At 56.3% G+C, this 23,015-nt stretch overlaps 2 protein-coding genes across 2 annotated transcripts in view; one reads left to right on the top strand and one right to left on the bottom strand.

The window, feature by feature from the left end:
* The window catches only part of FADS2 (fatty acid desaturase 2), a gene marked incomplete at both ends in the record, with an annotated part of 42,479 nt that extends 41,883 nt beyond the window's left edge, over positions 1-596 (top strand). Inside the window, 2 exons of the mRNA XM_080691906.1 lie at positions 163-232; positions 344-596. Coding sequence (XP_080548032.1) covers positions 163-232; positions 344-596 — 323 coding nt within the window. The remainder of the gene's footprint in view (positions 1-162; positions 233-343) is intronic.
* A 376-nt stretch (positions 597-972) lies between these two features.
* On the bottom strand, positions 973-19,061 carry FADS3 (fatty acid desaturase 3; the record flags this gene model as incomplete). The annotated part of the gene is made up of 12 exons (XM_080697705.1): positions 973-1,024; positions 2,231-2,356; positions 2,553-2,632; positions 2,717-2,813; positions 3,111-3,208; positions 3,666-3,742; positions 4,150-4,210; positions 4,416-4,538; positions 4,624-4,725; positions 6,852-7,049; positions 7,813-7,923; positions 18,864-19,061. The coding sequence occupies 12 exons, from the start codon at positions 19,059-19,061 to the stop codon at positions 973-975; spliced, it is 1,323 nt and encodes a 440-aa protein (XP_080553831.1).
* Positions 19,062-23,015: the final 3,954 nt, after the last annotated feature.

The following is a 23,015-nucleotide window of genomic DNA, read 5'->3' on the forward strand; positions in this document are numbered from 1 at the left end:
ATGCCCAGGGCCACCTGGTGGATGGGGTGTGCTGGGGGGCAGGGAGGGCATCTCCCCCCCAGCTAAGCATGGGCAAAGCCATGAGTTCAATCCCAGCAGTGGGAAAATGATTAAGTAGACAAAGCCTTCCCCAGGGTGAGTCCTCAGATCTCAGCGCCCCAGGGACAGAACGGCCGTCTTTGAGGGGCCGGACTTATTCACCGCAGCGCCTGCAGGCCAGCACCGTGCCCAGGTAGGCAGGGGGATGGGTGCTCCCCTCCTGGGTCAGTAGGCACAGGCCGAGCTGCCTCTACCCAAGTGCAGTTCCCCGCCCGGCAGGCGGCCCACGGCTCGGCCCCCCGAGGTCCCACTACCTGGAGGATGAGGCTGCTGAAGGCCCAGAGACACGCCAGCTCCCCGGCCTGCACCCTACGGTGCCTACAGACACGGCCCTCACTCAGCCTGCTACCTTGTCTGCGGGACCGGCCCATCCTATTGGGCAGAGGAGCGAAGAGCTGAATCCCGGCATGCCTTGCACCAGGGTGCGTAAGTGCACCGAGAGGAAGGGACAGGCCCCGCCACTTCCCCAAGCCAGCGCACCCAAGGGGGCTCCTTAGCCACCCTGATGCCCCCGGTGCCTGATCACCTCTAAGGATTCCAGGGCAGATTCCAGCTCCAAAATCCAGGCCAATGAAACACTATGCTTCATAATATATTTGGGTTGGGTTTTATATATATAAAAATAACAGTTTTCCCTCAGTTCTTGCCGTGGGAAAACATGCTGGGCTCACCAGGTGGTTCTGCGTACCCTCCCTGGACCCCTGGTCCTCTGGGGCCCAGAGCCATGGCCGTAGGGCTGCTGGACAGACGAGGGCTGAGGGAAAGACGGCGGGACCGACCAAGAGGGCAGGCGCGGCGCCTGCCCATCCCGCCGGGGCCTGGCTCCGTGGCTGCTGACCCGTTACCCCTTCTCTGCCCTCCTGGGCTCCGTCTTCACTGGTGGAGGTAGGCATCCAGCCAGACATCACCGGACTTCTTCAGGGACCTGGGAGGCGGGAGAGGGTCAGAGGCTTCACTGCAAGACTCTTAACAGCCCGTTCTGCTTCTCACAGGGGTGTGGGTGGAGACGCCCCGCCCCGTTCCCTGTTCCCTTGTGAGTCCCTCCTCCCCTGGGGCAGCTGGCGGGCTGGGGCGAGGAGCTGGCCAGGGGAGGCTGGTATGGAATCCAGACTGGGGCGAGGGGCAGAGGAGGCGAGGGCTGATGAGGCTGAGGCTGGAGGTGGGGTTCGCCTCCCTGCTGCCTCCTCCTGCTGGGCCCTATGACCCAAAGACACAGGACACAGAACCTGCCCGCCAGGAGCCCCACGTCAGGCAGGGAGGCCAGAGATACCAACATCTTGCTAGGGGCCCTGTGCCCGGGGCTCTAACGGGGCTGTGCCAAGCGGCAGGGGCTGGAGGACCAGGCTGGGCAGGATCAGAAAGGAGAAACATAAGTATACACAGCACCAGGATAGAGGGACGGGCAGCGGGGTAAAGAGGACAGTGTGTGTGGAGTTTCAGAGGAGGGACACCTGGATCACGACCTCAGCTCCCTCCCGCCCCAGCTATCTTTCCAAGATGTTAAATCTGTTGCCCCCACACTCCACCCTCCTGCCTCAGGACCTTTGCACCGCCCAGCTCTCTGCCTAGAATACTCTTCTGCCAGATGCCTGCCCTGCTCCAGGCTCTGTTCACCGTCAGCCTCTCCAGACCGTCTACATATCATCCTGTTAACAACCACAACCCCAGCCTGGTGCTAAAATCCCCTCGCCCTCGGTTTCCGTGGTTATTATTTTGCCTCAGTACTGCTAGGACTTTATACCCTTCGCTCATCCTTTTTTGGGGGGGAAGTACTGAACCCCGGGACATTCTACCTCCGAGCTACACCCTCAGCCCCATTTTTTTATTCTTTATTTTTGAAACAGGGTCTCACTAAGTTGTGGAGGACCTCACTAAGTAGCTGAGGCTGGCCATGAAGCCGGATCCTCCTGTCTCAACCTCCTAAGTAACTGGGATTACAAGTGTACCCGGCTCACAGCGCCAGCAGACATAAGCCCTCAGTGTGTGCGTGAGTGGGGGAAGGGTGGGGGGAGGGGCTGATCTGGAAAGGCGCGGGATAGCAGCTCTTAGGAAGGGCCTCATATGGCCCGGGGGCTGCCGGGGACCGCACGGGCCCTGGAGAAACGCCACACGGGCCTGGGTGCGGCCTTACCCGATGATGTCCACCAGGGCGGTGAGGAAGGGCTTCACCTCGTAGTGCAGGCCGTGCTTGGCACACAGCGCCTTGACCAGCGGTGCCACCTTGCGGTAGTTGTGTCTCGGCATCGTGGGGAAGAGGCTGGGGCGGGGTACGGCCAGCACCTGAGCGCCCACCACACCTTGCTTCCCAGCCCTGCCCCGCCTCGCCCAGGGCCCCCTGGGATCCAGGGCTTGGGTCTTGGTCTCCCCAGGAGAAGAGCCCCCTGTAGAGGGGCTCCCGGTGCAGCCCCTGGCTCAGCCCTCCCCCCGCTCATCGTTGGGGCCCTGATACCCACTGGTGCTCAATCTGGAAGTTGAGGTGCCCGCTGAACCAGTCGTTGAAGAATGAGGGCTCCACGTTGCAGGTGGCTGCCAGCTGCCGGGGGCAGGCGGGGTTCAGGTGAGGGAGGCTGACCCCCGGGTATCCCTCTTCCCCGGCCCGCAGGGACGCCCCGCCCACCTGAGAGCTGGCCCAGTCCCGGTGCTTCTCGTGGCCGATCTCCTTGGGGATGTGGTTCATCTGCGTGATCCACACGAACCAGTGGCTCTCCAGGACCCTGTGGGGTGGGGGGTGGGGGCTCGGGCACTGCCCACGTCCAGCTCACCACCGAGGCCCTGGAGGGCGGCTGTCCCCACACCTGGGCCCCGGCTGTGCCACACTCCCTTGCTGGGCTTTAGAGAAGATGGACGGAGCAGCATCTCCTGCGAGGCTGAGCCCAGGGTGGACACCCAGGGAGCCGCCTGCGCGTCAGGCTGCTCCTCCCAGACCCGCTAACCCCGGGGTCCTGCCGCCAAGTGGGAGGGCTGCGGCTGGGGCTCCCACTGCCTGTGCGACCTCCCCGACCCGGCCGTACCTGACAGCAACGAAGAGAAGCAGCGCCCCCCGGACGCCGTAGAAGGGGGCATAGGAGAGGAAGAAGCGACAGTAGAAGCTGACGGCCCAAAGCAAGTCCTGCAGCAGGCGGAGGCATTGCTCAGGGAGGTGCCCCGGGAGGCGGCAGGAGGGGCCGGGTCACCCAGCCTCCTGCTCCATCTGCCTCAGAGCCCTGGACAGGACCCTGGCCCTCCCTGGGTGGCGGCTCGCTGGGCGCTGAGCTCCGTAAAAGGAGAGGGTCCCTGCCCGGTCAGCTCACGGGGCTGACCACGTAGGTGCAGGGGCCACGGACGGTGAGTCAGGACAGCCCCTGCCTGGCAACAGCCAGCTCAGTGAGACCCCGGGGAAGCCACTCCTGCAGAGAGGGACCCCCACCGCAACACCCGCGCTCCCCTGCACGCGTACGGTCGTGTGTATGCTCCACTGCCTGCACACAGCCACCTGGCTGCGTTTACGGATAGTGCCGCCCCCTGGAGCCCGGACCTCAGCTAGGTCCTCAGCCCCGACCACCTAGGTCCTCAGCACCCCTACTCACCGCCCACTGCAAGCACACCAGCATATATGCCAGATTCTCCACTTCAAAGTTCACCAAGGTGAGCAGCGGCGGGCCGACTATAAGACAGAAAGGAGAGAGGGCAGGGGCAGGGCTGGGAGGGGAGGCAGGGCAGGCGCGGGGCGGGGCTCTGTGTCTCCAAGGACACCTCAGATGCTGGTACCCTACCTGCCCAGCTGGGCGGACCCCGCATCACCACAGGGCCGGCCCCACCCTCTGCTGCCCCTGTGGCCTTTCTGCTGCCTGTCAGGGGTCACCCTCGCAGATTCCTGCCCTTGAATTCTCACCCTGTCCCTGCTGGCCGAAGCAATATCTCGAAGGCTTCAGGGTCCAGACCACCCTGATGTGGGGGCAGAAAGGCATTTGGGCTGGGCTGATTGGAGGCCTGGAGTCTCGAGAGGGACCACAGGCAGCAGGCCTCAAGGTGGCAGGGAGCAGCCCCCACACGTCGGGAGCCAGGACTTACTCAGGAAGAAGTACAGGTGCTGGTGGTTGTAGGGTAGGTATCTGCGTTTCTTCTTGCCGTACTGTGGAGACAGGCGGCAGCTGGGGAGAGCAGCTCTCTAGGCCAAGATGAGGGGGCTGGCTGGCTGGGGCCAGGTCAAAGGCAGCTCTAGGGCCGGGCAGCTTACTGCATCCTTCATCCCAGTGAGGATGGGGAGGAGCGGGGCTGGCATGGGTCCCCTCGGCCGTGGGCTTGGCCCGAGGGTATCTGTGTCCCTCTCCACCCACCTCGACAGAAGACTCCCCTAGGAGGAAGACCGGCGCCACGGTCACATCTGGGTCCTTGTGGAAGATGTTGGGCTTGGCGTGGTGCTGGAAGTGGCGGAAATTCCACCAGTGGGCCGAGAAGCCCTGTGGGGAGGAGGGTGTCAGCACAGCGCAGACCCAGCACAGTGCCCCAGCTCAGTGCCAGGCTGCCACCACGCCCTGCCCTCACCTTCAGCTGCCCCATCACAAACTGCTGGGCCACGTGGTTCCACCGGGACTTCTTGAAGATGGAGGCGTGGCCGAGGTCGTGCTGTAGACACCAGCACTGAGCCTGGGGGGAGGGGCAGGGTCAGGAGAGGCCCCCCACCCCCGGCCCTGGGGCCACAGAGGCTCCTCCAGTCCCAGGTGAGTGCTCTATTCCAAGTCCCAGTGGGCCAGCTTCCTCTATGTACACACCAGGCAAATGAAGTTTCTTTTCTTTTTTGGGGGTGGGAGGATACTGGGGATGGAACTCAGGGGCATTCTACCTCTGAGCGACACCCTCAGCCCTATGTTTTATTCTTTATTTTTGAAACAGGGTCTCACTGAGTTGCAAAGGGCCTCACTATGTAGCTGAGGCTGTCCACGAACCTCGATCCTCCTGTCTCAGCCTCCCGAATGCTGGGATTATAAGGGTACACTACCACGCCCGGCTCCTGAAGTTTCTTTTTTTCTGGGGGAGATGCGGAGTGGCTTGCAAATGTTGAGGCTCAAAAAGCCATCCCCCAGCAGGGCATGGTGGCGCACCCTTGTAATCCCAGCATTTGGGAGGCTGAGATAGGAGGATCATGGTTCGCGGCCAGCCTTAGCTACTTAGTGAGGCCTTTGCAACTCAGTGAGACCCTGTTTCAAAGTAAAAAATAAAAGTAGAGCTGAGGATGTAGCTCAAAGGTAGAATGCCTCTGGGTTCTATCCCCAGTACTGAAAAAAAAAAAAAAAAAGCCATCCCCTAGCTGGATGTGATGGTTCACACTTGTAATCCCAGTACTTGGGAGGCTAAAATAGGAGGATTGTGCAGGTCCAAAGCCAGCCTCAGCTACTTAGTGAGACCCTGTTTACAAATTAAACATAAAATAGGTCTGGGAGTATAGCCCAGAGGTAGAAAGCCCCTGGGTTCCACCACCCAGTATCACAAACAAACAAACAAAAAAAAGCCAGCCCCCAAAGTGCAGGCTTCAGGAGCCAAGTTTCTGTCTGACCACTTTCTTTCGGTCTCCTTTTCAAATACGGCAAACCAGAGAAACTCGGATTTTCTTCCCCAGGTAGCTCATGAAACCCGTCCCTAACCACCAGGGCCAGCCATAAGGCGTAACAATATTGCTCTAATGTCTCCTTTCTGTACTCGAGCTGGCTATAAAGAAATCCTCAGACCTATCTTATTTCAAAAGGGTCTCATCCCACCGGGCATACTGGCATATGCTTGTAATCCCAGCATCGGGGAGGCTGAGACAGAAGGATCTTGGTTCAAGAACAGCCTCAGCTACTTAATGACGCCTTCTGCAACTCAGTGAGACCCTGTTTCTAAATAAAGAATAAAAAATAGGGCTGGGAGTGTAGCTTGGAGGTAGAACACCCCTGGGTTCCATCCTCAGCACCGCAATAAATAAATAAATAAATAAATAAATAGGGCTAGGGGTATAGATTGAAGGGAGAATGCCCCTGGGTTCAATCCCCAGCACCATAAAAAATAAAAATGGGTCCCATTCCATACCTGCAGGAAGGAATACTCCTTCTTATCCAACCCCATTTCTAAACAGCTGTCCCTGCTTCATAGAACCCAAGCATAAAAATGGGTCAGATTGAAGACCCAGGCCTTTGGGTCTTCGATCTGAAGGCTCCCATGTCCCATAAACCTATGATTACATGAATGTGGTATGCTTTTTTCTTGTTAACTCATTTTTTGTTACAAGGGTGTAGGCCCTGAGCCTTCGCAATGGGCAGGATAGGGGTGGCCCTTTCTTCTCTTGTACAAACCTGTTGTGGGGTTGTGACCTTTGGCTCCCCACCCTAAGATCCAGGGTTTGTTTGTTTGTTTGTTTATTGGTAATGCTGAACCCAGGGACAATCTATCTCTGAGCTCCCTCCCCGGCACTTTTCATTTTGTAAACTTTGAAGCAGGGTGTCACTACGCGGTGGCTGAGGGTGTCGCTAAGTTGCGGACGCTGGCTTGAAAGCTGGGCGTCTTCTCTCTCAGCCTCCCGTGCACTGAGCTTGCAGGCCTGCGCCGCTGAGCCTGGCTGGGGATTTATTAGATAAGGAACCTCCTTAGGCTCATTTAGAATTCAGCTTGACCCACAGGCTTGCCTGATAGGCCCTCTGGATGTTCATTCATTCATTCACTCATTCATTCATTCATTCATTTATTACGCCCCCCAAATATGCTGGGCCCCTGTGTCTGTTGGGTAGAAGTGTGGTCACCTGGGAGATGGCCAGGATGAAGGCAGCAATGGTGCTGGGCACCCAGCCAGGACCCAGGAGGTAGACAATGAGCCAGGCCAACACTTCCATGGCTAGGATGTGGCCCAGCAGGAGAGCGAAGAAGGTGGGATCAGCCTCGAACAGCTTCATGTCCTCGGCTGTCTGGCGCAGGGCTCGAAAGTCCTCAATCAGCTGGGCCTGCCACGGCAGAATGGGCAGTCAGAGGAGGAAGCAAGGCCTCCCGGTCCCCAAGTCCTAGCCACGCCTCCCTCAGCCCTGCCTTGAAGTGGGGATAAAGGAAGATGGATGGAGAAACGGGAGCCGGTAACTGTCTGGTGGCAGAGGCTTACCCCTCGCTCCCCATCTAAAAGCTGTGGGGTGGGTGATAAGCAGAGACAGCTCAGGCCAGGAGAAGAAACCCCCAGAGCTCAGCTCATAGAAATCCCATTGCGGCCAGGCATGGTGGCGCACGCTTGTAATCCCAGCGTTAGGGGGGCTGAGACAGGAGGATCGTGGTTCCTGCCCAGCCTCAGCTACTTAGCGAGGCCCTTTGCAACTCATTGAGACCCTGTTTCAAAATAAGGAATTAAAAATAGGGCTGAGGGTTTAGCTTGGAGGTAGGACGCCCCCTGGGTTCCATCTTCAGTACCGCAAAAATATATATTATATATATACATATATACCTGCATATATATTTATATTCCATTGCAGTTGAGGCTGCTGGGCCCAGAGCAGCAAAGGGGTCTTGCCTGGAGACCCACAGAGGGCACCTAGCAAGCCTTATCCGGAGCCTCAACATCGGTGGGGCATTGCGACAGCTTCACCTACAACTGCTGTCCGGGCAGGGGTGGCAAAGCCAGCTGTGGCCCCGCATCCCTTGGGGTAGTTAGTAGCAGATGGAGCTTCTCCTGGCAGTGTGGCAATGTCCCCAAACCCTCCAGCACTTGCCCCACCCGCTCACATTCTGAGGTCCGTCCTGGCTGGGCTCCTCCGGGGCCAGCTCTCCGATCAGCAGGGGCTGCAGGAACTTGCGCACAAAATGGAGATCCTGATGAAAAGCGTGGAAGGCATCCTGAAGGAGAGCAGACAGTCAGGTGGACAGACAGACAACTGGAGCAGCACCCAGAGGCAGCTGGCTGATGGATGGGCAGAGCAGACAGACAGATGAACAGAAAGTCAGCAGGTTGCCCAGCAGTCAAAGAAACAGGACCACGGGGTCAGCTGCGCCCGCAAGCCCAACCCTGGTCCTCTGTAGGCCCCGGGTACCTTGCCCACGGGTACCCCGTGCCTGCCAGGCAGAGAACCCTCTCTGAATGTGGCCGAGTGCATACAATGTCTGGATTTACAGAAAGTTCTCCCTGGAAAACTGAGGGCTTTCATGAAACATTTCAGCTTTGCCAAAAAGCTCTCCGTAAGCCATACCCTTTTCTGCTGCGGGTAAAAGAAGATTTGGCTCACAAACATTAGATCTGCCCAGTTTTTACAAACCCAGGGAGCAGGTAGCGTGGGGGTGGGGAGAGTGGTGATTAAGGACCACTGGGTCGCCAGGGAAAATAAAATCAGTGGACGGCCGTTCACGAGGGGTTCTTGGCGGTGTGCAAGGAAGATGCTTGAATAGTTAAAACTGTGCAATTTAAAAATAGAAGCCTCAAGTCTGATTTTCTTAAAGTAAAACATGAATAATAAGCTAACATTCCTGTGATTCTCTGTAATAGCTGGGGTGGGGGTAGTGTAGGAGAAGAGAGAGAAGAGAGAGGTGGTTTCAGGAAAAGGTAAAGGAGAAAGATAAGGAGTTGCAGAGAGACAGCTGTCAGGAAGCGGCAGGACCAGCCTGCTTGGCCTTGATACTGAGCTCTACACAATGACACAATTTGGTCAGCTAATTGTTCTCAGCCCATCGGCATTTTACCTCTGAGCTATATCCCGGCTGGGGACATTCTACCTCTGAGCAATATACCCCTAGCCCTATTTTTTTAATTCTTTATTTTGAAATGGTCTCACTGAGTTGCAAATGACCTCAACTAAGTAGCTGAGGCTGGCCACGAACTGCGATCCTCCTGTCTCAGCCTCCCAAATGCTGGTATTACATGGGTGCACCAACACGCCTGGCTTTTTTTTTTTTTTTTTTTTTTTAACTTTTGAAACAGGGTCTAAGCTGCTGAGGCTGGCCTGGAACCTGCGATCCTCCTGTCTCAGCCTCCCAAATGCTGGGATTACATACATGGGTGCGCCAACATGCCAGGCTTTTTTTTACTTTTGAAACAGGGTCTAAGCTGCTGAAGCTGGCCTGGAACCTGCGATCCTCCTGTCTCAGTCTCCCCAAATCCTAGAACTCCAGGCACATGTCTCTTGAGCTGATTTTTGTTGTCGCAGTGCCAGAGGCTCCCTCTGAGTGGGCGAACTGGAAGCCATATAGCCGGCTGGACTACAGACACTGGGGTTACGGGGTGGAGTCCCCAGGGATGTGGGAAAAGGCTACTGAGTGGCCTCCCAGAGGCTGAAGTCTAAGTAAACACCTTTGTAGAAGGCTGCTGGAGAACAAGGGACTCTTATTGTCCTTTGGCTCATAAGCCTCCTCCGGAGTAAGTAGGTGTAAACAGAAGTGACCTTGTTGGCTGCGGTCGACCTGCTGTGCTACCGTGCCGATTACCCTGATCCAGTCATTGCGCGGTGTCTCCGCACTGCACGTTAAAATAACCCACGGAATCCATGAATATATATCTTTGTTAAGTAGCAATGAAAAAGAAAACAAAACAAAGTAATGGCGTTACAGTGGCAGCTGGCGCATTTCTGCAAAGTCCTGGGGACCTGAAGTTCTCAGACCCCTCGATCCCCATGGGTGGAGGTCCATCCTGGGGGTCCCCTTCCATGTTGCCGGCTCTCATTGGCCCCAAGACAGCCCAGGGACTGGGGCACTGGGAGTGTGCGGCTTCTAGAATGACCCAGGCTGAGTTGGCTGTCTGGGTTTATAATACAGAAGGGGGCTGCAAAAGCTCAAACATCATCTCTTGAAAGGGCCAGCAAGCCAGGCATGGTGGCACATGAAAGGACAAAGTTTGACCACACCAGAGACCACCTTATAGCCAAGAAATTTATTAGGGAGCTGGTATGGGCGAGGGGAGCGAAGGAAAAAAGAGAAAGAGCGCGTGCTGGAGTCCGGTTATATAGGGGCTTGGGGGTTACGTACTTGGGGCTAATAGGTTAGGGAAATGCCCTTGACCTAATTGGCTGGGTTCCCATAAGAGGGGGTCGTGCAGCCAGGTAATCGGCTTGAGGTCGGTGGGGGATATTCCCTTCACTGATTGGCCAACGGGTACCAGAAGGGGGGCAGGTCCCAGGTAAGTGACCAGGTGCATCAGAGGGGGGATGGTAGCTTAATCGGTCAGCCCAGGGCCTATTTCCGGGAAACTCAACTCATGGGGGTGGGGGGGCTCCTGAGATAAAAAACTTAATTCATCTAACAGCACACACCTGTAATCCCAAGATTTAGGAGGCCGAGGCAGGAGGATCGCAGGTTCAAGACCAGCCTCGGCAACTTAGCAAGGCCCTCGTCAATTTAATGAGATCCTGTTTAAGATATATAATGTCTGGGGATATACCTCAGAGGTAGAATATCCCTGGATTCAATCCTTGGTAGCAAAAAATGGGGGAGAGTGTGTAGAAGGGAGATGGGTGAAGCTGGGGTTGGTGAGGGCAAAGAGAGGGGGGAAGGTTGCTCTTGAGGCCCTGCTGTGTGACCTTGGGCTAATTCACTCTCTCTAGGCCTTTGCTCAAGGCCCCCACAGAAGTGAAGGCTCAGAAAGGTTGTGCCACTTATTTAAGGTCACACAGCCTCATCTGACTGAACGGGATCTCACTGTGAAACTCTCTTATGCTAATGGCCACTTGGCAGTGGCCCCAGGGTGCCCACCCCTGGATCGGAGGGGAGGCAGGGGCCTCCTAGTTGGGAAAGGGGAGGCCAGTCATCATCCCAAGCAGCCCAGGACCTGGCTGCTGAAAGCCTGGGCTGTGGGGAATGGGAGGTGGTTCTTGGGCCAGGCTGACAGTCTCAGGGGCACAGCAGGAGATCCCCCAACTTGTGTGTCTGGATGCATCCTCCCAGGAGTACGCGTGCCACACCCTATGACCCCCCACCTCCACCTGGACAAGTCAAAGGTGGCCCTTGAGGTGTCTCCTTGGGTCTGGGAGCCAAATTGAGAGAAAATAAAAAGGCTGGATTTTTTTTTTTTTTTTCAGTACTGGGACCACAGTGGAACCCAGGGGCATTCTACCTCTGAGCTACACCCCCAGCCCTGTTTGTTTGTTTATTTATTGCGGGTCTGGGGATGGAACCCAGGGGCATTCAACCTCCTGCCCTATTTCCCTGCCCTATTTTTATTCTTTATTTTGGTGGTACTAGGGGTGGAACTCAGAGGCTTTCTACCTCTGGGCTATACTCCCAGACCTTTTTTTTTTTAAATATATATATATACTTTATTTGGAAACAGGGTCTCACTAAGTTGCTGAAAGCCTCACTAAGTAGCTGAGGCTGGCTTCGAACCTGTGCGCTCCTCCTGTCTCAGCCTCCCAAGTGCGGGGATTAGAAGCCTGCGCCACCACGCCCAGCTGTTTTATTCTTTAATTTGAAACCGGGTCTCACAGAGTTGCAGAGGGCCTCACTAAGTAGCTAAGGCTGTCCGCAAACCGCAATCCTCTGGTCTCAGCCTCCCGAATGCTGGGATTACAAGTGTGCGCCACCACCCCCGGCTATATTCTTTATTTTTAAACAGGGTCTTACTGAGTTGCAAAAAGCTTCACTAAGTAGCTAAGGCTGTTCGTGAACCCCAATCCTCCTGCCTCAGCCTCCTGAATGTTAGGATTAACAAGCGTGCGCCACCACGCCTGGCTAAATTGCTGGAATTTTAAAACGGGGGTCCTAGTGGCCCCTGCAGGCTCTGTGCACAACGGTGTGCATGGTGTAGGACCCGCTCACCAGCAGGTGTGCAGTGGGTGAGCCAGCCTTCTGCAGCCCGGGAGGAGGGTGCTGGTGACACCAGCTCGGGCCAGAGTTCCGAGTGGCAGATCTGGGGAAGGAATGAGAGTCTGACTTCTGCGGTGTTCTACCCCGTCAGGATACAGCTGCGGCCCAGCTGCACCTTGGTCCCTGAAAACTTCAGAGTGGCCCGTGCCCTGTCCCCAGCTCCCCCACCCTGTGTTCACACACAGAGAGCAGCTGGCTTCGGGGAGGGATGCTCTGGAGCCGGCCTGTATAAGATGAAACCGGAGCTGCCACTTAGGCGCCCTGGAGCCCCAGAGGAGACTGTACCCCTCTTCAGCGGTGCATTTTCTCAGGAACCATTAGTGTCCATCTCACAGGCCACTGGAGTCAGAGCAGGTAAGGCACTTAGAAGGGGCCTGGGGACTGGCAAGGGCTGCACAGCCCTGCTCTCAAAGGAGCCCTGTGGCCCCGTCATGCACCTCCTCCTGGAGTCCACTTAGAGATCGATGCGTGCCGAGGTGGGCAGGAGAGTGGATGTACGTGCGTTTGTCCGCATCGGGTCCCAGCCATGCCTGGTACTAAGGGATGGGGTGGGGGAGGACAAGCAGCCGCCTTCTACCCCAGGTGGTGGGGGAGGAAGGCCAGAACGAGAGCAGGCCAGCTCGGTCAGGAAGAGGGTGGAGTAGGGACAGGGCAGGGCTGTAGGGTGGGGGCCCAGGTTTGTGCTAGCTGCCTGCTTTGTTTGGAGATGGGGTGGGGTCACCAAGGACAACCCCAGGTGAGATGATAAAGCAGGAACCCAGAACGGAGGCCCAGCACCTACCTAGCCAGCCTCTCCCTAGCACCCCCTTCCAGGAAGTCAGCGGCGAAACACTTATCAGTACCTTATTTTAAATTTTTTCATTTTTCTGTAGTCCTGGAGATTGAACCCAGGGGCACTGTGGGTTCATCCGAACGACACCGCCAGGCCTTTTATTTTTTAGTTTGAAACAGGGTCTCACTAAGTGGCAGAGGGTCTCGGTAAGTAGTTAAGGCTGAATACAAACCTGTGATTCTCCTGTCTCGGCTTCCCAAGTATTGGGATTCCAGGTGTGTGCCAACACGCCCGGCTCCGGTACCTCGCTTTTACAGAAAGGGAAACTGAGCCACGAGACGAGGAAACAAGGACACAGTACTCTGAACACGGCACATCCAGCTCTAGCCTGTGCGCCAGAGCCCGGCTCAAGGGCAGATACCCCGTCCCCTACACCCCGGTGTCCCTGTGAAGGGTGGCACGTATGCCCAGTCCTCCTCCAGCCAGGACCCTTGGCCTCAAAGGTGTTACTGACCCAGCAGTGGCCCCCAAGCAGCCAGACCCTCTGGCACTTGGCCCTCCCTCCACCCTGAACTCTGGCTCCACTGCTGGAGTCTGCCTGTTTTATCAGAAACCCAGGGCAACCCAGGCAGCCTCAGGAAGGAACGGGAAGGCTGCCTGAAAGGCCCAGCTCGCCAGCATTCCTGTTCATCCGCACGCTGCACTCCTGCTGGTGCCAGACAACCCCGACTCTTCCCCCAGGGAAGGGGTGGGCACTGCAGTCCTGCTAGAGGAGGGGCCCAGGTAGGGGGCATTGCAAGAAACGGCTGCCAGCCCCCTAGCAGTCATGCTTCGTGGGGAACGGCTGTTGAGCAGCAGACTTTCCAGGCAGTAGTTGGAGGGCGGTGGGAGAAGCAGAGGCACTGCTCCAGCTTCAGACCTGTCCAGGCTGAGCCCTGCCCCTCCCCAGCTCCCTCGCGGACACAGGACACGCATCTCATGTTCCCAGCCCAAGGGTGAAGACCTGCCCTTTCAGGGTCCCAAGAAGGTGGGCCTCAGTCTCCCCATCTGCAGAATAGGCTAACCATAGGCCCCATCTTGCAAGGTTGTTAGGAGAATTCAATTTGTTACTGCGTCTAAAACCCTCAGAATTAAGCCGGGCGTGGTGGCGCACGCTTGTAATCCCCGCGCTCCGCTCGGGAGGCTGAGACGGGAGGATCGCACGGGTTCGAAGCCAGCCTCAGCTACTTAGTGAGGCTCTCAGCAACTTAGTGAGACCCTGTTTCCAAATAAAAATATGAAATAGGTCTGGGAGTGTAGCCCGGAGGTAGCAAGCCCCTGGGTTCCACCCCCAGTACCACCAAATAAATAAATAACCCTCAGAATTGCGCCTGGTCAATTACTGTTGGTTGCAATGACTATGACATGGCTCTGGTGGTAGCACTGGCCACCCCACCTCCAGCTGAGGTCAGGTCCAGTGGGCCACAAGAAGGGAAGATCTCAGGCCAGGGGGTTCAGAAGGTCTCCTGGATCTTGGATCCTCCGATGGCTCTGAGTGTTTCAGCCTGAAGGGCACCGAGGAGTGCCGGGAATACCCTGCCCCTCCCTGGGGAGCTATGGGCAATGAATTCGCCACATCCATGAGTCGAGTTTCATAGCCCATGGTAACCAGTCACCCAAGTGCCCCTCAAGTGCCCCTCACCATCCCCAAACACTGTGCCTAAGACAAAAGCATTCTGAGCCCCATTACACTGATGGAGAAACAGACCTGGAAGGGAAGGGACATAGCATTAGGATAGGTCAGCTCCCTCTCCAAACATAACACCTAGCTAAGCCTAATGGATACCTCTGGTCACAAGGCACGTTGGGGTCTAGCTGGAATTCTGAGTGGCCTCCCCGAGGGGAGGGCAGGCCCCATCACACTTCTCTTACCCCCCTGCTCTCTATTGGGGTCAGATTCCTTTGGCTTCCCTGCTCAGCTCTCCACGGCTCCCCCGCCTTCTAGAACTCACCAAAGTCTTTCTAAGGACACGCTGTCCTGGGGGAGCCCTGGCCCTGTGGCCTCTTGACCTCACCCTCCCCTCCCTTCCCCAGCGCTCTCTACTGCAGCCTCGCTGTATTTCTTAGATACAGAAGAATGGTTCTACCTCTGAGCCTTCTTTCTAGCTGCAGATGTTTTATTCACAGCTGCATCTTCAGAGGTCAGAACAGAGGCGCACAGAAGACCCTCACGGATGGATTAAGGGTCCAGTCGCTGAAGAACGAATGAATGGTGGAAATGAACAGGGACGTGGCCAGGCAACGTGCGGTCTAGAGGGTACAGCTGTGCGTTCAGATACCAGACCTACCACCTAGTTTCAAGTCACCTGGCCTCTCTGGGCCTTGCTTCTGTCATCTGTAAGGGGGAAGTAACAACAGTGCTTGCCTCATGGGGGCATGTGTGTGTGTGTGTGTGTGTGTGTGTGTGTGTGTGTGTGTCTGGGGATGGAACCCAGGGGCATTTGGCCTCCGAGCCACACCCCCTGCCCTATTTTTATTCTTTATTTTGAAACAGGGTCTCACTAAGTTTCGGAGGGCCTCACTAACTAGCTGAGGCTGTCAGAGAACCACAATCCTCCGGTTTCAGCCTCCCAAATGCTGGGATTACAAGCTTGCGCCACCACGCCCGGCTTTCAGGGGGGCATCTTGAGGATTAAAAGAGAGCCTTTCAGCCAGGCGTGCTGGTACATGCCTATAATCCCAGTACTTAGGAGGCCGAGATAGAAAGAGCACAGGTTTGAGACCAGCCTCAGTAACTTAATAAGATTTTTGACAACCTAGTGAGACCCTGCTTAAAAAAATAAAGTAAGCTAGGCATGGTGACACCTGGTTGTAATCCCAGGAGTTGGGAGGCTAAGACAGGAGGATCTCAGGTTCATGGCCAGCTTCAGCTACTTAGTGAGGCCCTCTACAACTTAGTGAGCGAGACCCTGTTTCAAAATAAAGAATAAAGATAGGGCTGAGGGTGTAGCCTAGAGGTAGAATTCCCCTAGGTCCAATCCCCAGTACCACATACACAATAAATAAGTAAATACATAAATTTAAAATAAATAAATAAACAAAAAGGGCTAGGGCTGTACCTTGGAGATATAGATTGGAGGTAGAATGGCCCCTGGGTTCAATCCCCAGTACCACAGACACAATAAATAAATAAATACATACATAAATTTAAAATAAATAAACAAAAAGGGCTAGGGCTGTAGCTTGGAGATATAGATTGGAGGTAGACTGGCCCCTGGGTCCAATCCCCAGTACCACATACACAATAAATAAATACATACATAAATTTAAAATAAATAAATAGGCCGGGCATGGTGGCACACGCTTGTAATCCCTGCTCTTGGGAGGCAGAGACAGGAGGATCGCGCAGGTTCGAAGCCAGCTGCGCGCGCTAACTTAGGAGACCCTGTTTCCAAATAAAAATATAAAAACAGGTCTGGGAGTGTAGCCCGGAGGTAGAAGGGCTTCCAGAAACCCCAGTGCCACCAAAACAAACAAACAAACAAACAAAAAGTGCTAGGGCTGTAGCTTAGAGATATAGATCAGAGGTAGACTGGCTCCTGGGTTCAATCCCCAGTACCACAGACACACATACACACACACACACACACCAATAAATGAGAAGGTACCAACAGCAAGTGTTGAACTTAGAACCTGGCACTTAGTAGGCGCTCAGGGCCCGGCCACTCTGTATTAATGGCCAGCAGTGGCTGGGCCCTGCCCCCCTGGCCGGCTGTGCTGGTCTCAGGGTGCCTGTGACTCTTAGACAAACCTGGCCCAGGGCCCAGAGCACTCTCCCTAGGGCACCAGGCTCTGTATCCCAGGATGGCCACAGGCTGACTTCATGGCACAGGAACTCTGGGAATTTCCCGGCAGGAAGGCGTCTGTTGCCTGGACATGGGAACAGCTGGCGGTTGGTGAGAGGTGGCTGCCCCGCCCCCACCTGAGCTCCAGGGCCTGGGACAGGGCGCTTGGCATCTGGGCGGGTCCCACTCCCAGTGGACACTGATGGCGGTCCTCCACACCCAGCCACTGCACAATCCCTTCGCTGGAGCAGAGTACGTACTTCTGGCAACTCCAACTTGGTGCTTGGAGCCTCGAGGGAGCTAAGCGATGGCCTATAGCAATCCTCTCCTATTACAGATAGGGTTGAAATCAGACGAGGTCACGGGCAGGGCCTAGCCCAGCCACGCGGCAGCACACCGCTCGCAGGACACAGACTCGGAGCCGGCAACATTTACTGCGCTGGACACTATGGCCACCCGGAGTCCTTGGAGTCGAGAAGGCACGGTCCTATCCTTGGCTGGCTTGCCAATTGGCCCAGCTCTCCCCACTTTACAGAAGAAACTGAGGCTCACAGGAGCAGTGTGCCTATTCAAGGCCACCGAGCCTCCAATGGCCAAGCTGGGACCTGGCACCAGAAAAAAGATTTTTTTTTTTTTTTTTTTTTGGTGGTACTGGTGATTGAACCCAGGGAGGGGCATTCTACTTCTGAGCTACACGCCCAGCTCTATTTTTCCTTCTTTATTATTTATTTATTTATTTATTTTGCTGATCTGGGGGTAGAACCCAGAGGCATTTGACCTCCGCGCTATATCCCCTGCCCTATTTTTTATTCTTTATTTTGAAACCGGGTCTCACTGAATTGCAAAGGGCCTCACTAAGTAGCTGAGGCTGTCCGCGAACCGCGATTCTCTGGTCTCAGCCTCCCAAGTACTGGGATTACAAGCGTGCGCCACCACGCCCGGCTTCCTTCTTTATTTTGAAACAAGGTCTCACTGAGGCTGGCCGAGAACCTGCGATCCTCCTGTCTCATCCTCCCAAGTACTGGGGTTCCAAGCATAAACCACCCTGCCTGGCTAATTTTTTTTTTTTTAACAGGCCTTACTGACCATGAATCGAATCAGTGACAAAACTGTCAGAAGGAGGTCTCAGGTTCTCACACTAAATGTAAAGTTGGGAACCCCACGTAGGAGGGCCCTCCGCCAGAACTGGCACCATGCAGGAACTGGCGATTAATAAATGTGCTCAGTAGTCCTTCCCCTCACCTGCCTCCGCCCTGTCCTACAGGTTGCAGAAGACCTGGGAAGGGTGGCCAGGCTCAGGCTGAGGAGAGCCGCCATTGCCTGGCACCCCCCCCCCCACGGCTATGCGCTCACATTCAGGCTGGCACATGCCCACACATTCCCTGGCCCACAGGTTGCATCAACCCATGACTACACTGTTGCTTCCAGCCAGCGCCTGGTCCCTGGGCACCCATGGGCCCCATGGAGTTTGGTCCTTCCACTCCAATCCCTCAGCTCCCCGGGAGCGGGAGACGGGAAGACAAGAACCCTGATGTCCCGGGCGGCGCTGCGTCTCGTCTCCTCTGCCATCTAAAAGTGTGGCCACATTCCCCCGGGGTGTTGAAGGCCTTCCTGTACCCAGGGTGGCTGATCTAGAATTCTGGACGGTCAAGGACAGAACTCCGTGGCCTTAACTCCCATTGTCCAGGCAAGGGACTGGGAGAAAAAGGGCTGGTAAGTCTCTTCCGGACAGCTGGCTTTGTTAAGGGGGCTCCAGCCGGCCAGTCAGTCCTGCAGGGCCGGGCCGCATCCCTCCTTGTCTAGACACCGGCTGAGAATGGGAAGCCAGGGTCCCCAGGGGGCCAGCCTGTTCAGGGGGTGACTGTGCTTCCCAAGGAGGCCCACCCAGACTGGCTGGCAAAGTCCTCCCACTCCCACGTGGGGCTGCCAGCCCAGCGGGAGTGAGTCACTGGCCCTTAGAAGGGTTTTCGGCAGCTCTAGGGTAAAGCCACAGACCTCCAGGCCGTGCCCAGGCCATGTTGCCCAGCCCCCAGCCTCCCCAGACACATCGCTGCCTGCCTCTGGGGACCAGCCCTGCCCGGAGCACCCGCACCCGGCGCTGCACGACGGGCCCGTGGGGGGGGGACCTAGGACTGAGACTCTGAGCGCCACAGAAGGGTCCTCTCTCACCTGGGGCTGGCTCTGCCTTCTGCGGCACACCCACCTCTGGGGACCCTCTCCGCCCCCACAGGCTGGCCCCCTGGACTCCCACACAAGGAAGTCACCCCCACACCCTCCATCAGGCCCCCCGGCCCGGTCCCCACCCGGGATCCTGGGCGTGCAGAGCAAAGGTCAGCGCGGGCGGGGCGGATGCTAAAGGTCTGGCAGGTGGCAGGCGCAGGCGAGCGGCCCCTTACCGTGGCGTCCTCCCCGCCGTGGTGGCCGATGAGGCGGCTGCCCCCGGGGTGTCGCTGCGCCCAGCGGCTGATGTCGTAGACGCGGCGCTCCAGCACCAGCCACTTGTCGCCCGGCAGGTCGTGCGCGCGGATCTGCTCCCAGCGGAAGGTGGGCAGCGGCGCCCCCGGCCCCTCCCGCGGCGCCCCGACGCCGCCCATGGCTGCGCGTGGCCCCCGGCCCTCGCCCGCCGGCCCCGCCCTGCGCCGCGGCCGCGTACGAGCCTGCGCTGCGGCTCCGCGGGCAACTTTTCCCTCCCTTATAACCGCGCTGACAGCGCCGCCGCCCGCGCCGCTCCAATCCCGGCGCGGCGCCTCGGCCCCCATTGGCCGCCGCGGGAGGGCGGTGTCGCGGGCCCCGCCCACCGGGCCCCGCCCACCCGCCGGCCACCACCCGGGCCGGGGCCGAGGGGGATGGGCGCCCCGCGCCCCGCGGGCCGGCCTGGGGCTCGCAGCCGCGCCCATCCCGGTGCGCATCCCGGAGCCGGGAGGTGTGGACACCCCCGGGGGCGGGGGGTGGAAACAGCCCTTCAGATAACGGGCCCCAACTTCTGCGCGGCCGGGCGGCCCCCCGCCCCGCCCCCGGGAGCTGGGAGCTGCGGGCTGGGGATGCCCGGGGCCGGCGCGGGGGAGTCAGGAGGTCGAGGCGCGGGAGCTTGGCGCGCCGCCATTCACGAGGCAAAAGGATGGTGCTGCTGGATGGCTGCTGGTGACGGCCTCCCCCGGCTCTCCCACGCCGTCCCGTCTTTGACTTAATACACGCAGATCTTAGCCGGTTATGGTGGTGGTGGTGCCCGCCCCGCAGTCCCGGTACTTGGTTGGGAGGCTGAGACGGGAGGAGGATCGCAGGTTCGCAGCCAGCTCCAGCAATTTAGCAAGCCCCTGTTTCCAAATAAAACATTTAGAAACGGGGGTGAAGGGTAGAGCTCGGAGGAATGTGTGGTGCTGGGTTCAATCCCCAGCACCACACACAAGTAAATAAATAAATTCAAGTCCTGGGGTCGGGGGTTCAGTTCAGTGGTTGAGCCCCCTGCCTAGGAGGCCCAAGGCCCTGGGTTCCATATCTGACAGGGACCCACCCCTCTCTTCCAGAAGGGAAAAAATAACTTCAAGTTGTGTGTGTGTGTGTGTGTGTGTGTGTGTGTGTGTGTGTGTGTGTGTGTGTGTGTTGGTGGGCATTGAACCCAGGGGCATTCTACCTCTGAGCTGCACCCCCAGACTGACTTTATTTTTTATTTGAAACAGAGTCTCACTAAATTGCTGAGACTGGCCTCAAATCTACAGTCCTCCAATCTCAGCCCCCTTAGTACTGGGATCACAGGCATGCACTACTCTTTTTTAAAAAATGTACTTTTAGCGGGCCGTAGTGGCTCACGCTTGTAATCCCCGCGCTTGGGAGGCGGAGACAGGAGGATCGCGCAGCTTGGAGGCCAGCCATGCTGGCTTAAGAGACCCTGTTTCCAAATAAAATAATTGAAAAAACATATACTTTTATTGGTGCATTGTAGTCGCATATTATAATGAAGTGCAGTGATGGGGCACACTCCTATTCCACACTGGGTGAGCTGCTCCAGCTCCTCCTCCACTCCCTCCCCTCCCCCATCCCAATCCCAACCCTTTTTCCCATAAATAATACTGACACTGGCATGATAACTCCATATATACCCATAATGTCATAGGTAGAGCCCCAAACCACTGTGTTTTCTCTGAGTAGACCCTCTCTCTATCCTGCGGTGGGAGTGTGATTCAGGAGGGCCGGTTGGGGGCAGAGAAGTGGATTTCTTTCTTTTGTGTGTGTGTGTGTGTGTGTGTGTGTGTGTGTGTGCGCACGCGCACGTGAGGTTGGGAATGGAATCCAGGGGCATTCTACCTCCAAGCTCCACCCTCAGCCCAATTTTTAATTCTTTATTTGGAAACAGGGTCTCACTAAGCTTTGGAGGGCCTCGCTAAGTAGCCGAGGCTGGCCACGAACCTGCGATCCTCTTGTCTCAGTCTCCCAAATACCGGATTACAAGCCGTGCGCCGCCACGCCCAGCAGAGAAGTGGATTTCTAACAAGTTCCGGGGTATTGCTGCTGTGTTAGCAGGGGGGTGGGGGGGGATATACTTTGAGAAGCCGAAGCATATTTTTAATAAAATGCTAACATTTTGTCTTGGGCTGACAATTTGTAGGAAATTATTGTAGCTAATTCAGTGGCTCCTCCTGAGCATCCATGAGGGACTGGTTCAAGGACCCTCTCTGGATACCCAAATCCATGGGTGCTAAAATCCCTCAGGCAAAAGGGCGTGGCATTTGCAATAGACCCCTCACACACTGTCCCCTAGAAGTTAAATCACAGCTAGGTGACTTGTAAAACCTAACACAATGTAAATGCGCTGTGAAGAGTTGTTGTCCTGTGTCTTTTAGGGAAATGACAAGAATAGAAAGGCTGTCCGTGTTCAGTACAAACACGATCATCGTAATGCTAGCCACCTGATGCAGGAAGGAGACGAGGCCCCCAGTGCTGAGTGCCGCAGAAAGACAAGCTCTGAAATGTCCGGAGGCTCCTGCCGGATCCGCCGACACAGCACGTCATCCACATGCGTGCAACATAGTACCTGGTGCGTGACAAATTCAAGTTTTGCTTGTTCAATTTTCTGGAACTTTAAAAAAAAATGTTTTTGTGATACTGGGGATGGAACCCAGGATCATTCTACCTCTGAGCTACACCCCCAGCCCTACTTTTGTTCTTTATTTTGAAACAGGGTCTCATTGAGTTGCGGAGGACCTCACTAAGTAGCTGAGGCTGGCTGCGAACCAGGATCCTCCTGTCTCAGCAGCCCGAATGCTGGGATTACAAGCGTGCGCCACTACGCCCAGCTCTGGAACTTTTTTTTTTTTCCTGAATATTCCAATCTGTAGCTGGTGGAATCTGTGGTTGCAGAACACACAGACATGGAAAGCTGACTGCCTTTGTGCCCTGGACAGACCAGGGCTACCCGATCCCTCTCCAACTGAGAACACGTGTGCGTGGGGGTAGAAAATTATGGCAGGCCTTGGCCAGAGGGGCCTGGCGGGGGACACTGCTGCCTCCCACACCTTTACACTGAGCTTGGGGACAAAGGCGGCAGCCCCTTGGAGGAATGCACCCCCTGCGCCCAGATCTGACTGTTCACCAGGGCACGGACCTTGCCCATCTTCAGCAGCCCTCTGTGGTCAGGTATAGTTAGCCCAGAGCCATCCAGGAGTTCCTTGCCCAGTACCCCGACCTGGCCTCTGCCCGCCCCCAGCCGCCTCAAGAGGGTGGGGAGCCAGATGTGGAGGTATACAATCAGAATCCCAGTAAGCTGGGTGTGGTGGCCCACGCTTGAAATCCCAGCATTCGGGAGGCTGAGACAGGAGAATCGCAGGTTTGCAGACAGCCTCAGCTACTTAGTGAGGCCCTCTGCAACTCGGTGAGACTGTTTCAAAATAAAGAATAAAAAATAGGGCTGGGGGTGTAGCTTGGAGGTAGAATGCCCCTGGGTTCCATCCCCGGTAATGAAAAAAAAAAAAAAAAGAATCCCAGTACTTGAGAGGCGGAGACAGGAGCATCACAGGTTCAAGGCCAGCCTCAGCAACTTAGTGAGGTCCTTAGTAACTTAATGAGACCTTGTTTCAAAATTAAAAAAAAAAAGCCAGGCATGGTGACGCACACTTGTAATCCCCACGCTTGGGAGGCTGAGACAGGAGGATCGCACAGGTTCAAAGCCAGCCTCGGCTACTGAGCGAGGCTCTCAGCAACTTAGTGAGACCCTGTTTCCAAATATAGTATAAAATAGGTCCGGGAGTATAGCCCGGAGGTACCCCCCAGTACCACAAAAAAAAATATTTTTAAAAAGGAGGGGGTCAGCCGGGCGTGGTGGCGCACGCTTGTAATCCCCGCGCTTGGGAGGCGGAGACAGGAGGATCGCGCAGGTTCGAAGCCAGATGCGCTGGCTTAAGAGACCCTGTTTCCAAATAAAAAAAAGTATAAAAATAGGTCTGGGAGTGTAGCCCGGAGGTAGAAGGGCTTCCAGGAACCCCAGTACCACCAAAAAAAAAAAAAAGAAAAAAAAGGGAGGGGGTCTGGGGGGGTGTGGCTCGGAGGTAGAATTT

Source organism: Muscardinus avellanarius, assembly GCF_963383645.1.
Source record: "Muscardinus avellanarius genome assembly, chromosome: 1".
NCBI lineage: Eukaryota > Metazoa > Chordata > Mammalia > Rodentia > Gliridae > Muscardinus > Muscardinus avellanarius.